This window comes from Micropterus dolomieu, linkage group LG23, assembly GCF_021292245.1.
Source record: "Micropterus dolomieu isolate WLL.071019.BEF.003 ecotype Adirondacks linkage group LG23, ASM2129224v1, whole genome shotgun sequence".
Lineage (NCBI taxonomy): Eukaryota > Metazoa > Chordata > Actinopteri > Centrarchiformes > Centrarchidae > Micropterus > Micropterus dolomieu.
The window spans coordinates 33,765,277-33,781,436 of NC_060172.1; the positions used below are offsets into that span (position 1 = coordinate 33,765,277).

Consider the following 16,160-nt stretch of genomic DNA (forward strand, 5'->3'; position numbering starts at 1 on the left):
TTCTCTTCTTTCCAATTTAACAGTAGTGGTGCTTATTTTGCAATACTTTTAAGAGTAAATGGACTGTACTTATATAGCGCCATTCTAGTTTTCCGACCACTCAAAGCACTTTACACTACATGTAACATTCACATACACTCACACTCACAGAGGAATCTGGGGTTCAGTACCTTGCTCAAAGATACTTTGACATGCAGATTGGATGTCAGGGATCAAACCATCAACCTTCTGATTAATGGATGATCCACACTATCTCCTAAGCCAGTCCTAGTATATCTATATCCTGTTTGTATCATGTTTTCCTCCTCTCTGAAGGTATTGTATCAGTGTACTGCATTCTCAGCTTAGTATGCCAGGCATACAGCCGCAGTCTAGGAACCTGACACAGGACTGCACAATATGTTCCAACACTCACTCATTAAACGTAAAGTTTTATTGGTTGCTAGAAACTGTACGTCACTCAAACTAGAGTGGGCAATGTCATCAACTTGTTGAACACTTGCTGAATTTACGATGTACAACAACCTGGGTAATATAATATTGATGCTCGTCTGGTGGACAAAGCATTGAATCCAGCTAGTTAGAGCAGAATGGGAAACTGACTCGGTCTTCTGTTGTTCATACAGAGGCTGCAGGGTTCTGTTACTGATAAATGCTGCACAAATGACGGAGGAGCTTATGGGACTCAGTGACAACATGAGTCAACAAGAAGATACTCCAATCTCTACAAGAACAGCCTCTACGGTGTCACCGTTTTTGTAGATATCAAAGTCCCCAGACTTCTGACTCTTTGACCCAAAGAGTGTGACTGGTAGCAGGAAACTGCCTTCTCTCGAAACAAAAGAAAGAAAACAAAGCAGCCCAACAACACCAGCGATAGCTTTCCAAGTCTCTCCTACACAGCCTGCACAGTAATGTCATTTTGTAGTGGTTATAATGTATGCACAAGCATTCATTTATTCGCAAATAGGAGCCAATCAATGTCCCCTCTCCCTGCTTATCTCCTTACAGACAGGTCAGTCACACTTGTGTCATATTAACATTTCAATTCCCAGATCCATGCCTCAACACAAAGGACAGCACAGATGAAAGCACAAAAGCCCTGGCTTTTAAATGTAATTCATTATGAATGCAAGTATCTTGCCTGATTAAGTAAAACAAGGACACGCTGGGATACAGAAATAGCAGCAACACTTGGTTTCCCTCAGTCTTCAGTAAGTAATAATGAATAAATGCAATTGAGCATGTACAATGCAACTAACCCGATTTTGGACATACTATGCATGGTGTGTTTGCACATGCATAATGCTCCACATTGTGTTAATGTTCTCTGCATTAATCCTGTCATTCAAAGTGCCTCCACAGCATTTACATCCATTCTGTTATCCTAATTAATTAGTCCAATAACAACAGGGTCAGTTTATTTCCTGCGAACAATTACATTGTAATGATGATCTGGAAACAGGTAATGATGGTTAATAAGTGAAGCGAGAAATCCACTAGGGGTCAAACAAAGTCAATGATGGGGCGATAAACACAGAGGGCTGAGGGGAAGAGCGAAAAGCAGATAGGACAGTGAGGAAAATAAAGTAGGAAGCACAGGAAATGTGATACATTTAAGAGAAATGTGAATATAGCAGAAAACAGTAGCTATGTATTTAAAAACAAACAAGTTACCTGAAGGGGAGATGAGTTTCCAGCTGATGGAAGGCTCTGGTTTACCACTGGCTTGGCACATCAGGGTGATGTTGGAGCCTTCATTTACCACAATATCTCTTGACAGGTTGATGATTTTTGGTGGTACTGTGAAAGCAATTTAAAAAAATGTGTACATTTAATAAAGGGTGAAGGGGAATAAAGGAAAATTTTACACATCAAACTCAGTTTACTTATCATGAAAAGTACAATTGGAAATCAGTGATAGAAGGTCTTCTGTGGCTCTGAAGGAAGCTTTCCAAAGTCTGAAAAAATAAACCTGATGATGTCATAGTGATGCTAATAGGGCTGCACGATTAATCTAATCACAATTGCAATGTCATCCTGTGTGTTTACATAACTGCAAAGGGGTGCGATTTAATTCAATAAAAAAGTGTGCTCTGTGTGTGTGTGATGTGCTCTTCTCTGTGTGCACTGCAGTCTGCTCATTATCCCCGCCCACACCGGGCTCTCGCATGTGCCCCTAAAAACATATATGTGCGAACCAGAAAAATAATTTATGAGGAGCGTGCAAGTAATGTTTAAGACAACACCCTACCGTAACCCCCCTCCCCACCCCGCCACTAATTGTGCAAAATATAGTGGGACTGCCCACCAGAGCACAGAGAGAAATGCCAGTGGGCCGGTCGCTCTGTGACAGAGACAGAGATGTGTCGTGGGCAGCTGAAGAGGTAAGCCAGAAGAAGAAAACGAAGAAAGAAAGGAAGGTTGGGGTTTAGCTAACTAGCCGTTTAACGTTATCTGTATTGGTGCCTTTTGTTGTTCAACATGTTAAACTTTTCATAAACCTTTCAAATCTTGAACAATATGATTATTGAGTTACTTTAAGATTAGATTAGATGATACAAATTAGAAACCAATGTAGAGCATTTTTCTTGCACTAGGATTTAATGAATAAAAAAATCCACAGAAATGAAACAGCTGTAACTGGATTTAACTAGCGGTAAAATAGCATGCTAATATATGAAATTATAAAGAATATAGTATTAATATAACATTATACTAACAGTATACTATTAACTGAACATTATACGTTTTATTCAATGTTATATAATACTAATACACTAATACACTCAGTTATGCAGGTTGTGGACGGAGCCTCTGCAGTGGACAGATGTAGATTTAGCCAGAGCCAGGATGCCATTGTACCAGTATGTGCTGCTTCTAGCCCCCTCCTCCTTAGAGCAACATGCTACTTGTACTGTTTTGCATCTGTTTAACTAAAGTTATTGTTATAAATACTGTTCAGTAATCTTGTTCACATTAAGTGTGCCATGGGTTGTTTTGGGTTAGCTGCTGGTGTATCTTGTATCTGTCCCTGGTTCAAAAACTACAATACCACATGCCACAAGCCACAATGCACCAGTCACAGTAGAGTTTTTTGTGATGAGTGTTTTAAAAAGCTGTGGCAAAATCAGTATTTTGGACTGGTGGCAAAAAACCCTGTATTTCTTCTTATGTTCATTTAACTTTGTTCGAGCTGAGAAATACACATTTTAAAATGTCTTTGTGTCTTTTGTGCACTTTCCTTGATAAGCAAGCAAACAGACTCATAGCACCATTTGTTCCAATATATTGCAATTGCAAATTGCAATATTGCCTACAATAATCACAATATGACTATTTCTTTAAATCGTGCAGCCCTAGATGGTAATGATCAGGGTTATCTCAGCTTGGACAATTTTATAACAGAAAGCCTGCATTACAAAGTGGGGGTGTGAAGTCTGACAGACAATGATGCTATGAGAGATGCTATGATTATGGGAAGTGTAGGAGCCAGCATTTTTGGATCTCAACCCCTACTTTGAACAAAAAGTCAGAATATCTTCTCTGCTTCATCAATATTTACCATTCTATTTTGTTTGTGTTTTTGTTCTTTGCATTTAAAAAAAAATAAAATTCTCCTCCAAGTCCTCATAACTTTTGGAAAGACTACTAATTAAAACTCTGCAAGTCATGGCTGGAATGTTGCCTGCTAATTAGAAACGTTAATGAATATTAACTTTAAATACTTTCATTATGTGCTTTGTCATGTGCCATTGTACCGTTTTATACAAAGTGTTAAAACTGAAAAAAAAAGTTTTGTAGTACTAAATTGTCCAAAATCACTACCCTGCTAAGTGTTTTCCTAAACCTAGTTATGGTGCCTAAATTTAACCCAAACTGCAACAGTTTCAAAACAACACGTGTTTCATTTTGACTGTCCAACCGGACATTGCTTATGTAATATTTCTAACTTGACCGCAGAGCCCTGCCCATGCAAAATTGATGATATAACGGTACCTAGTGTGACAGCAAGGGGTCTGTGACAAGGTGGGAGTGAGAATGTGTTCCTGTATCAATTGCATTCTGGGAACTTTCAGGTGTGAACACTGTACTACACCTCCAGTGTGGTGCTAGTGAGTAGAGAAAAGGTAGCGTAGATAAGGGAGAGGTAGCTCAAAGGATCTAGTTCCTCTGGGAAAAGATTTGCAGCACAGGTTCAATTTTGGCATCATGCTGCACATTTTCAAAGCATCATGTCTGTTTAAATGTGAAAAATCACTTGTGAGTGATGTGTAGAGATGGAATGATTCACATTTTTGTAGTGTGGTTAAAATCTATCACATTCATGGATGAGACATTCCCTATTCCCTTTCCCACCAACAAATGCAAAACAGTGCCTAATGAATTATGCAAGCACTTCACTAGAGCAATTGTTTTTGAACATAAAGCTATGAATTATATCCTAAAACAAAACAGATTTCATTTAAACAGCGTAAACTCGATATCCTATTTTGCAGCGCACAAATCAATAAAGGAAAAATATGTCAAATGAAAACTGAATCACTGTCACGTTTAATTCTCTCTCTTTGTGGCAGAAATGTTTAATTCCCTATGGGCAAATAAAACTTTTGTTACTGAGATTTGAATCCAACAAGCAAAGAAAATAAAATGTGTTCTTTCCTGCCTTACTCCAGTGTAAATGAAGTCCATGCAACTTGTTAGCCAGCACTACTTGTCATTCATGACTGCCTACTATGAAGCTCAGGGCCTTGCACAGACTTTCTAAGGGGCAGGGGTGAAAAAAAAAAAGGGGCATCTCTACCACATGTAGTTATGTAGGGTAAGGTTATTTTACCCTGAGGTCACAAGGGGGTGGAAGAGGCACACAGAGCGGAGCACACACCTCTGACCAAGCTATGAAACTCAGCTTCACTAAGTAGAAAACAGACTGCACAATTATTATCTTCTCAGGTGAACAACTATTACTTCCAACAAGTCACTTTACATTGCAGTGTTAAACGTTTGTGTACCTTGGAATGATGCAAATCTGACAATAAGTGTCAAACAATCATGTTTTTGTCACTACATAAGGCTACCTTTAAAAACCTGCTGGTAAAAAGACGGGCAATTTTCCAAACTCCATCAAGAGCCATAAAGCTTAGGAAATGTGACATAACAAACATGAGCGGTCCACAAACACAAATCTAGACATTATCATATATTCGGATTATAAGGGTGGAAAATTGTAAATGTTACAGGCTTTATTGTAATTTTTTTCATTTTGGCTACTAAAGTGCACCTTTGTGTACTATTACACAATGGTACACAAAAGTGCGGCATGACTTTATATGACCTATATGATTTTATTCATACTAAAGAGTAAATGGGACTGAAAGAGGAATTCACCAGATCTGGACTGTGTGTCGTTATAGCTATGTATCTTATTAAGAAAAGCTTTTGTGTGGGTGTTACATCTGACTAGCTTGAACAAGCATGATTGACTGCTGTTGCTGTAATTCATTCTCCATGTTGTCATTTCTTCCATTTCAGAAATGTCACGTGATAGGGATGATGAATTAGGGATGGACACGTTGTGATTGATAGGACCTTAACCAGAAGAGAACACGGTTGTGCATCGTTTTCATAAGTCTGTTTCTGCCTGTCCAGACAGAAAATGCAATCCCAGAGTTTTCAAACTGAAACGTGGTCAGTAGTGTTTTCAAAAGTCTCCATTTTAGAGTTTAGTAGTGTGGATTAAAGGTAGCAAAGGTTATGCAATTAAAAAAAAAAAAAAATGTTTTATTGTGGATGTTCGCCTTAAACACACAGTTTGTAATTTTCTGCCACCAGGGCCCTGTTTCAGAAAGTAGGCTTAACAAACTCTAAGCTTAACCCTGAGCTCTGAGTTGACTGAGCCTGAGGTGGGAAACTCTGAGTTTTCGGTTCCAGAACAGCTGATCACAATTAGTTCAATCAACTCCGATTATGTTGAACCTGATGTATATTTTGTTTTCCTTCAAATTTGCAAATAATCTCTGAGTGGGGTGATAATTTAATCTGTTTCCAATGCTTGTTTCACTTGTTAAGAACTCCTGAGGATTACTGCACTGGTAGTCAATTGATTTCTTAAAGCACATTGAGTTGTATTGTGTTTGCACTTTCTGCTGTATACTACAGCTGCAAAAAATTATTGATTTCTTAGCAGCCAGACAATTTTACCAGGCTGCCAGTCTTTTTCTCAAGGCAGACTGCTTAATCAAGTTGTCTTCTAAATGAATTATTGGACAAAGGTCCTCTCAGGCAAGCACCTTAACTACCCACAGTACATGAAAGTGATCATGGTACCATGTAGAATTGCACAGCAGGAGGTTAAAGGATGATTTCGGTATTCCACGTAAATAAAAAACATCTTTAAGGAAACAAAACTTTCACAGTTGGTTCAAAATCTCCCCCAGTGCTAAACTTAGTAAATTGCCTCTAAACAAGGACAGATCTATAATACACAGCACTTTGTTCAGGAAAGATATCGCCTACTCCATTGAGTATGTTGCTCCAAGGTGAAGACAGGTGGTAACAATCCGGCGTGTACAGCTGCATGAGTAGATCACAGCATTCGTTATGCCCTTTCCATTTTTATAGCTCGTTCAAAAGAACCACTGAAATGCAATACATAGGACCAAAGAGCTGGTCCTTTTAAATGAAAAAAAGCAACTGAAATCCGCAGAGATGGCACCTACATCTTTGGCAAGAAAAACCAACATGGATGAAAGCCCATACTAAGCCTGATGAGGTAATGTAGAACAAATGATACCATTATAGCACTGCTGACAAATAAAGCAATAATATAAGTAATGTTAAAATACTTAAATGTTACATAACCCCTAACTAATTTGACAGTGTTAACACATGATTGGGGATGTTCAAAATATGATGTACCAGTGTGTTACATTATTCCCTGTCAGTTATGTTCTATTGGATAAACAGCTAAGCTCTCCTGAATTAGACCATTCCATTTCACAGTAAAATCCAAATCCAAAAGTTGCAGTAATTTCTGCTGCAAGGAGATGCTTCATCACAGTTTACAGTAAACAAGGTCTTCTTGTGCACCGCTCAGAATATGCTTTACAAATAGAATATGCAAAGAAAAACACACTGCTGCTCGTTATTAGTGGTAAATTCAAATATTACTTGCTTGCAGATATTTATATTTTGTCAATTTCTGTTGATATTATCATTGAAAATAGGAAACTAAAATCTATCAGCCCTGCTACAATATCGAAATTCAAATATTAAGTGTGACTTCATACATAATTCCTTGACTATTAGTTTTATTTCATTATGTAAATGAAGGAGTGACATCTTTTATTTTCTTATCAATAATCTTAATGATGACTTTGACAGTCATCATTAAGATTATTGATACACCTTTCCCCAGTTCTTGGTTAACCCTTGTTATTTTGAAACAAGACAACATGTCCTTGTTGTGATTAAGTGAATTTCAACTGTGACAACATGGAGCGTTTGACCTCCATGGACATCAATGTAGATGGCGTTACACAGATCAGCCAATCAGCAAATTGGTTGACACCCCACAATATTCATTTGCATTTCAAGGTTAAAATCAATTATACCATCCCCCTAAAGAACATTTTGCTGTGGAAAATAAATCCTGAATCTTAAAACAGTATCTGGAGAAACACAAAGAATGATCTTTGTAACTAATTTTGCAAAATAGCCTCTCGATCTGTCCGACAGCTGAAGCCACAGACTGTGGATTTTGTTCCCCATCTCTCCCACTGAAGTCACATAAGAACAACCCTAGTGTTGATATCAGACAGTTTTGCAAAACCTCAGATCACTACAATGTCCGTACATTACAACTACAGTAAGATTAAGATTAGATCTCGGATATGGAGATCTGTGGCGGTATGCAAACACCGGTCTCCTGCATGAAATTCAGACTCTTTAGACATCCATTCACCACACCCTTATTTCTTGCAAAGGATATGCATTGGCACCAAACATTAGCGTTGGGAAAAAAAAATAAAATCACCTTGCATCATTTGCACAAATTTGACCATTGGATCGTTAGTGCTTATTCGCCTCAAACTACTGTAGACATTATGTCTGAAGTAGTATGCCTGTGTGTTTATGTTCATCTAACTGATCTTAGAACTCAGCAGAAACTCTTTCAGTTCTTCATGCGCTTTCATATTTTTCTCTCCTCTCTGTGTGATTTTGAAGTCAATTCATAATGTTTTCGGTCAACTGGACACTAATTGTGTCTTTCCATCGTCAGGCAATAAAGGTATTTTTGCCTGACGCTCTATATTTCAACAATCTAAATGCACGTTGTGACACTCATGGCATAGGTGCATTTGGGGCGTGTCCAACTCCAGTTGTGTTAGTTTAACAGTGGAAAAAACTGGCAGCGTGCCAGGAGCATGACTGAAAAGGATTAGTCTGTTAATTAGTCATGGGTGTGTTTTGGACGTAACATGCAATACACCAATCAGAGTGTCATCTCCCATTCCCTTTAAAAGCCAGGTACGCTTGTACCTTGGTGCATATTGATGGATAAATGGCACATTATAAAAACCATTAATCGACTGAATTGCAAACTCACAGTCAGACACACATATACACAGAAGAGTGGACGTGCTATAAAAACTGTCTCTGATCATGAAGGCTAATATTCCGCTGTGGTTTATCAGTGAAGTATCTCCACTGCACTCTGGCTGTCTCCGCTATGAAACGTCTGGATCCTCACTATGCATTATTATTATTATTATTATTATTATTATTATTATTATTAACTTTTAGCTTCTGAAATAATAAGCTCTGATGGAGCTCAGAATTAATCAGGAGGAAGACTGCTTTACTCCAAACAGTTTTATTGTATGAACCTGGACTGTGTGTGAGACCTTTTGATGTGTAGAATTAACATTAGATCCTGACCCATCCTGTCGATGTGTTGGGAGATTTTAATAATCAGTGAAGTTACGCTGCTGTGCATTTGCTATTAAAACAGCGTGGGCACTGGGCGTGAAAATGACACCTGCATCTTTGGGAAACTAGAGATGACACATGCGCTGCGCTTTGCACAGGGTTTGAGATATGGGCCCGTGGGCTTGTGAGTTTTGTATTAAGGTACAGTTGAAAACCTCTGAACCTGTCTTTAGGGACAGTCAAAACTTTTGAGAGATTTTTATGGAATATTTTACACATTTAATGATTTACATCATCCCATCTTTGTGCATTTTATTAATTGCTTGATTAACCTATTCAATAAACAATGCATGTATTTAATATGTCCACATACAGTAAGTGTTCCATAGCTATTAGCATTCTGATGTGCCTACCTTTATGGACACATTTAAGTGATAGCTGTTTTTGTGTGGTGTGTTAAGACTAACATTCAGTCACTACTCACATCATAAAAACACATCTGAAGATATGTCTCTGGATGACTCAGGAAATACAGTATAAATAACACATCTCAGGACATCTGAAGAGATGGTTGATAGCTGCATATGAATTCCTCTGGATACCTAACTTATTAGGTTTTCCTGAATAACTATATATTTTTTCCTTTTTTTACACCCCTGGTACATCTCTCTTGTTGTCATTTACATTTCAAAGTAACAAGGACACATCTCCATTTTGACATTTCAGGATCATCAACGAAAAGCGTATGAATAGAGCGTCACCAGTGGTTTAAGATGTTTTAGACACATCCGATCTGTTTGTAAGACAAAATCTTGATGAATAATTTATCGGATGTCAGCTTAACATCCATTTACCCTTCATGAATGACAAGAGCATACAGCAAGAGTGTCAGCGTTGCAAGAAGCCTTGGCAGAACCTCTGTTTGTGGAATAAAAACAAAAGGTTGAGTTTCAGATTTATTTAATACAAGCTGTGAGGTTCTGAAATTCTTGAACACGACTGTGGTAATATTGCTAATTATAATACACTGTGAATAAAGTGGAATCTTGTTTATAATTCTTGTTTGCTCTGACAGTGTGATGGGTGTAAGTTAAATGTGTCTACTGAAAAAGTGATATAAAGTAAAATCTCATACTAATACTAGAATGGAAATGAAAATCTATCTAATATACAGTTCACTAACTACAAACTATGAAAATCAGTGAGTAAACATTTGGGTTTATTGCCAGCAAATCCACTACCATATTAGCCATTGTGTTTTCTTGGTTTGCCAAGTGTTTGTAACAGCCAATGAAATGTCTGTGTGCATACAGAAAGTGCATTATAGAACTGCCAAATTGTTGCAGAACTTAACTAAAACTGATGAACACAATTTTAAGAATTAGATGGCAGTTTTGTTTGTTGCTGGGGTTTTTTGTTTCAGTCCATAGATACCAGTAATTTTCATTTTGTCATTTAATGAACTACTCAACATATCACAGCAAATTTCTGCATACTCTGCTCTTCTTCACTCCAAATAAAATTACTTTTGAATGTTTTGCTGCAGGGGTTTCGAAAAGTCTGGCACTGTGGGCACCCCGTCAAACAAAACTAAGACTACTGCTGTCTTAAAAGTTAAAACCATGATGATTCTCAGACACTGAAGTTATGTCACACTCAGGCAAGGTTATTATCGTAAACGAAGACGAACGAAATAACTAAAACTAGATGTGAAAAAACATTGTCGTTAACTGAAATAAAAATAATAACGAAGTTTTACAAAAAAACAATAACTAACTAGAATGATTAGCAAATAGCAAAGTCCGATAGGCACCTGTTGGTGAGCCATGTGTTATGCTTTTCTCCTCCGCGTGAAGAGCTGGCAAGCGTGTCATGTGGCTGTCCTGCCACGATTGGCCCGGGGTCAGGGCGGCGTCTGGCCGCAGTAGCAGCTGGCAACCACTGTTTTTCACAGCCCCATGTGACGTTATGGGGAGCCTAACATTGCCAGGAGACCCAGGTAGGGATCGTCTGCATAGTTGGTGGGATTTGAACATGTTTTATATCATCTTTTATAAACAGCCTACATGTGTACAAATTAATATGAATGCAACAACTGTACAGAGCTTTGTTGAGTTTAGTTTGGGTTGCAGGTAGTGAGTCACTGTCTTGGTGCTCATCCTGTGTGTGGGATAAAGTTGCTCCTTGCTCATTGATTGTGAGCTCCCCTTGTGCTGGGTAAACTGTCTGCTGGTCATTATATTTACTGCATGTCAGCCAGTGTGTGTTTTATGGCCTCATTCATATCTCAGCCAACCTGTCTCTTTGTGCTTTCAACATAGAATCTATTTTTTGATTAATGAATGTGTTAAAAAATGTTTACATTTTAATATAGCCTAACTGCTTTCCAGTCATACTTACCTTCAGGGTGCTAGGGACCTGTTGTTTGTGGCTCCAAAGGGGGCCCACATTTATTGTATTTCATCTAATTAACCAAGATTGATAGAGCTAGAGAGTGATGTAATGAATTTTTTGGGACCACTGGGTAGTTTGATCTTAGGGTTTTCTGTATATAGGTTTTAAATTATACCATAGATGTAGCATGTGCTTCATAGATTTGTAGTATTTATTTAGACAATGTGTTTCAAATAAAAAGTACTTCAAATATATCTATATATATATATGCTTAGTGTTTGGGCCCCTACAAGCTTCAGATAGCTTAAAAAGGTGTCCCTTTTCACAAATCTATTATTTCTAATGATTGTACTTGTATTTTAATGTTTTGTGAAAAAACTAAACTGGACTGAACGAAACTGCACTGAGCTTGGCATCGTGCAGCGACAAAGACTAAAAATAACACTAAAACTAATTAAAACTAAACTGAATTGAATACAAAAACTCAAAATGAAATAAAAATAAAAACTAATGAAAAATTATAAAACTATAACACTTCGTTTATCATCATGAAACTCTGGTGGCTCTAAGTAACTGGAGATCAGTCCATCTGAAATGAGTATACAGGCCTTTATTTTCCAGATTATTTCCATACAAACGCATCTCCTGCTTTCCTACATGGCATGATTACTTTTATTAAAATTTATTAAATAGAATTAACTCTGGAAAGGTAGCTGTGATATGATGATATGATGTGACATAAGGGCAGCCCTGCTAGTTTTAACACCATGTCCCTTAATCATAAAGAGCTCTGCTCTGCCTTGTCTCTTTCTCTTGTTCTCCTTTGAATTTTGTCTCCACACTGCTCGGCCACACACACTCACTGACTGAACGCTGTGTTGATGTGTATGTGCATGCCACCAGTCACATGTGAAAGCAGACGGAAGGCTAACGGTCTACAGGTCTAAGGGACTGTGGCTGCCCTGTGACAGATGCAACTTTTATATTCTCATTTGACAAAAGTCTGGATGTCATATTTGGCGCTGCAGGAGAGAGTGAGACACGCCTGTTGTGTGGATTCTCATGCTATTACAAAAGACCGCTATATCATCGCTGCCGCTGGTCAAGTTGATAATTAACAGCACGCTAGTTTAATCTCCACAGCGTCAACTTGTTGACAGTGTCGTCGGTCAAGACAATAGGCTTCACGAATGGACCAATGACAAAACACTATGCGCAGATGGAGTTTTAGTGTCGTAGTGTCAAATTGTAATTTGTTTGTTATTATTTCAGATGCCTTTTGAAAAGACCACAATTTTTCAACATGCCAAAGTGGCTAGTGGAAGTGACTGTATTACCCGCCACAGTTGAAATCCGGTGGGTTGGCAGGTGTTAATATCTAAAAATATGTGTATGATGTATATCTGTGGGTTCAGATATATGACTCAGAAAAAGAAAAACTTTTGACGCAAATTACTACAGTCAGGCACTAATAGTTTTAAAGTGCCTCCATGAGCTGTGTGTCACATGTACTCACTACTCATTGCAGAGTATGCAATGTTAAAAAAATCAACTCCTGAAGAGCTTTGTGTGTATATCTAGAATTGGGAATGACAAAGTGAAAGCAAACAGAAAGCACTCCTTCAGCGCTTCACCTACCAACTGTAAACATTTTTAAGTGACACAGCCAGTCTACGTACTGCTGGAAACAAAGGCACTAGATAGCTCTCAATTATTCTCAAATATTCATGGAACACAAGGGTGCATTTTCACTTTCCTGTAAGACAAAACAGCCAGATAAACAGCTGCAGTACAGCATTTTAGATGACAGCCCACAGACATCTTTGAGAGGAGTTATAAGGTGAACAAAGGCATCCGAGTCTTATCACTTGACCACTCATCTTTCAGCTGGATAACCAGAGTTCAAATCCATGTGTAAACAGACACCCACCTTGCTGAGGAGCACTCATGCAATAACTAAATCTCTGTCAGCTCCAGGGATGCTGCTCTGTAGCTGAATTCTGACCTCCCATAGAGTGGGTGAACTAAATGAGAATTTTCCTACAGGTATTGATTGAGTATCACATATTAACAGTAGGAATGAAGCCTATACTGTCCAAATGGATCAAAGTTTATCCAACCAGAACAGCGAGGAGACTTGGCAGCAGGATTAATGAGTATAGTGTTGCTGGGATGAAAGGATTCATCAGTGCACTGGACATCTCATTATTTCACAGTGTACCCAATGTAGAATTTTCTAGATGGACACAGGAAAACGAACAAAGTCTTCCTCTTAGTATACAAAATCGCACAGTGATGACATTCAGTCACTTATTTTAATGAAACTGTCAAACAAGTTTACATTAAAAGTGGCAATAATATTGGAATTTCAGTAAGAGTAAACATTATTAAGGCTTTTGCTTAACTTAGAATTAGAGCTGGTCCAATTTGTGTGCTACAAATGTGGAGGTGGGTGTACTGCACTTATTTTTTGTAGAATGTGAATAATTAGTACATGTGATTTAAGAGAAATGCCAAAATTCCCCTAGGTCAGAAAAGCCTCCCTATAAATTGTTTTAATAAAGTTTTATGCAGTATAAATGTGTCACTAACTAACTAAACTACTGAAGTTTTTACAAACACATGTCCAGTAATCTTTGGATATTTTGTCTCTTCACAGCCTCTGCCATGACATCCATACTGAGAATTCTGAGCTAGCTTCTTTGTTTTTGCTTTTTCTTATAGCTAGCTTGCTGGGGAGTTGTGTTGGTGTGATATGCCTGCTGTTTTCAGGATAGATTACCTGCCTAGGATTTCAATGTTAAATAGAAAAAATCCTAACTATACCCATTCCTAAACACCACTACAATTAAAAAAACACACATTTTATGGGGGCCTGTGTGTCCCGGTGACCCGGGAATTACATAATTTAAGCTGTCGAGAAACTCATCAAAATCAGTGGTGGTTTTTCGCTTTCTAACGTTAATGTTGATTATTTGACGATTCATGTGTTTATTGTTGTCGTTGGAGAGCAAAGAGCAGAGCAGGGCAGCAGAATGTTAAGAAACTAAGGAAAAACAGTGGGGTCGACTTTGTGGGGACAGAGTGAGACATAGCGGTTCTCCTTCTCTCTGATTCTTACATTTGCAGGCACGAGATTGTTATGTGGTGTATTAAAATGTTCTTCAGTGTCCAAAAATGTGTTTAGCAAACACAAAAACAATCTGTTCTCGTCCAGTGTGTTAAGACTTTTACCAAGGCAAAAACAAAGCTCAACATTGAATCTGGTCACCTCCTGAAGCAACTGGAGTTACAGTGGAAAGGCGAAGGCATAAACGGATGCATTTTACATTAGATCTCTTCTTTGTCTCTCATTATGTGCAGTCCCAATGCTCCACTAGATTTTAGAGGAAAATTGTACTTTTTACTTCATTACATTTATTTCACAGTAACTAGTTAGTTTTAAGATCATTAATTTATATTTAATCATTTCATGTTTTTTATAAAATAACTATAAAATAGCATTGTCATAGGTTAGACTACCAAACATATAGCTGAATTGTTAAGATTAGCTTCACACCGACAACTTTAAAATATGGCTTACATGAATGAGTCAATAAATCACTGTTTATATTCCAAAAATGTATGAAAATTATAATTCTAAATGGGGACAGTTTGCATTATGACTATGTTTACTTTAATACACTCAAGTACATTTTGCTGCCGATACACTTTTAAATAAGTACAATTTTGAATGCAGGACTTTTTTTTGGAGTATGTAATGTAGTATCTTTACATGCTACTTTTACTTAAGTGAAAGATCTCAGTACTTCTTACACTAGTTATAGGTATACTGGTTATAGACTGCACAGAGCAACACACAGGCATACACACACCTCCCAGTAACGTTATTTCTGTGGTGCATTTTTTTTTTTTCCTCCTGCCATGATTCTTGCTTGGCTGCAATAATAATGAATATTATTAATACTACAAAAAGTCTTGTGTAACAATCTGCAAAACAGACAATATAATTCACATTACTTTGCCAACTTAAATACCTGGAAAACAAGCAAGCTAGCTTGCATATGATGTAACATTAGGCTGCTAGAGTTAAATATTTTCCCAAGTTTGGCAGGTTTGAATAATTCACAATGTGTGTCCACACTTGAGGAACTGGCCAGCTGGAGTGAGGAGGGGGAATGTGAGGGATAAAGTTGATGTTGTGTTGTCGATATGCAGGCTCTTGAAATTAGATTATGTTTGTCAATCATTGAAATTTGGGTGACGGCAGGGGGAATGAATCAGTGAGTACAGCACTATTGAACGTACACGGATCACCAGCTTTTTGCATAGTTTACCTGGGTACTCCCGTACCAGCTACGAAGAATGAGAACGGGTTGGCAGGTCTGGAAGTGTTCATACTCTTGAGCTGTGTATTTTTGAATTATTTTTTTTGCGTGATAGTAGCACTAATGGGTCAACAACAGCATTAGGAATCATCCTCTGGGGTCATGAATTAAAAAAAAATTCCATAGCAATCTGTTTAGGACTTTATTGATAAACTGTATCTTGCTCTGGACCAAATACTGACATCATCAACCTCAGGCTCTGCCACAAGAGTGGCATACATTATTTTTTTGTAGGCCCATACTCAGTAAACTGTGGGTGTTTCAATAAACAAAAAAAACTTTCAACAGACTATCCTAGAGGGCTTTTCTTTCTACACAATATGCTACAAGACTGGAGGACTGGAAGATGGGCTTCAGTCAGGTGGCAAATACTTTCATTCCCTGTGTTGTTTTGTAGCGAGTGGCAGCAGCAGCACATACAGTAACCCCACATTGCATTGTGATCTC

General features: G+C 37.9%; 1 protein-coding gene across 2 annotated transcripts in view; it reads right to left on the reverse strand.

The window, feature by feature from the left end:
* The window catches only part of ntm (neurotrimin), a 159,950-nt gene that overhangs the window by 32,895 nt on the left and 110,895 nt on the right, over positions 1-16,160 (reverse strand). For both annotated transcript variants that reach the window (XM_046039401.1, XM_046039400.1), the window contains exon 3: positions 1,678-1,803. In XM_046039401.1, the coding sequence (XP_045895357.1) occupies positions 1,678-1,803 (126 nt within the window). The remainder of the gene's footprint in view (positions 1-1,677; positions 1,804-16,160) is intronic.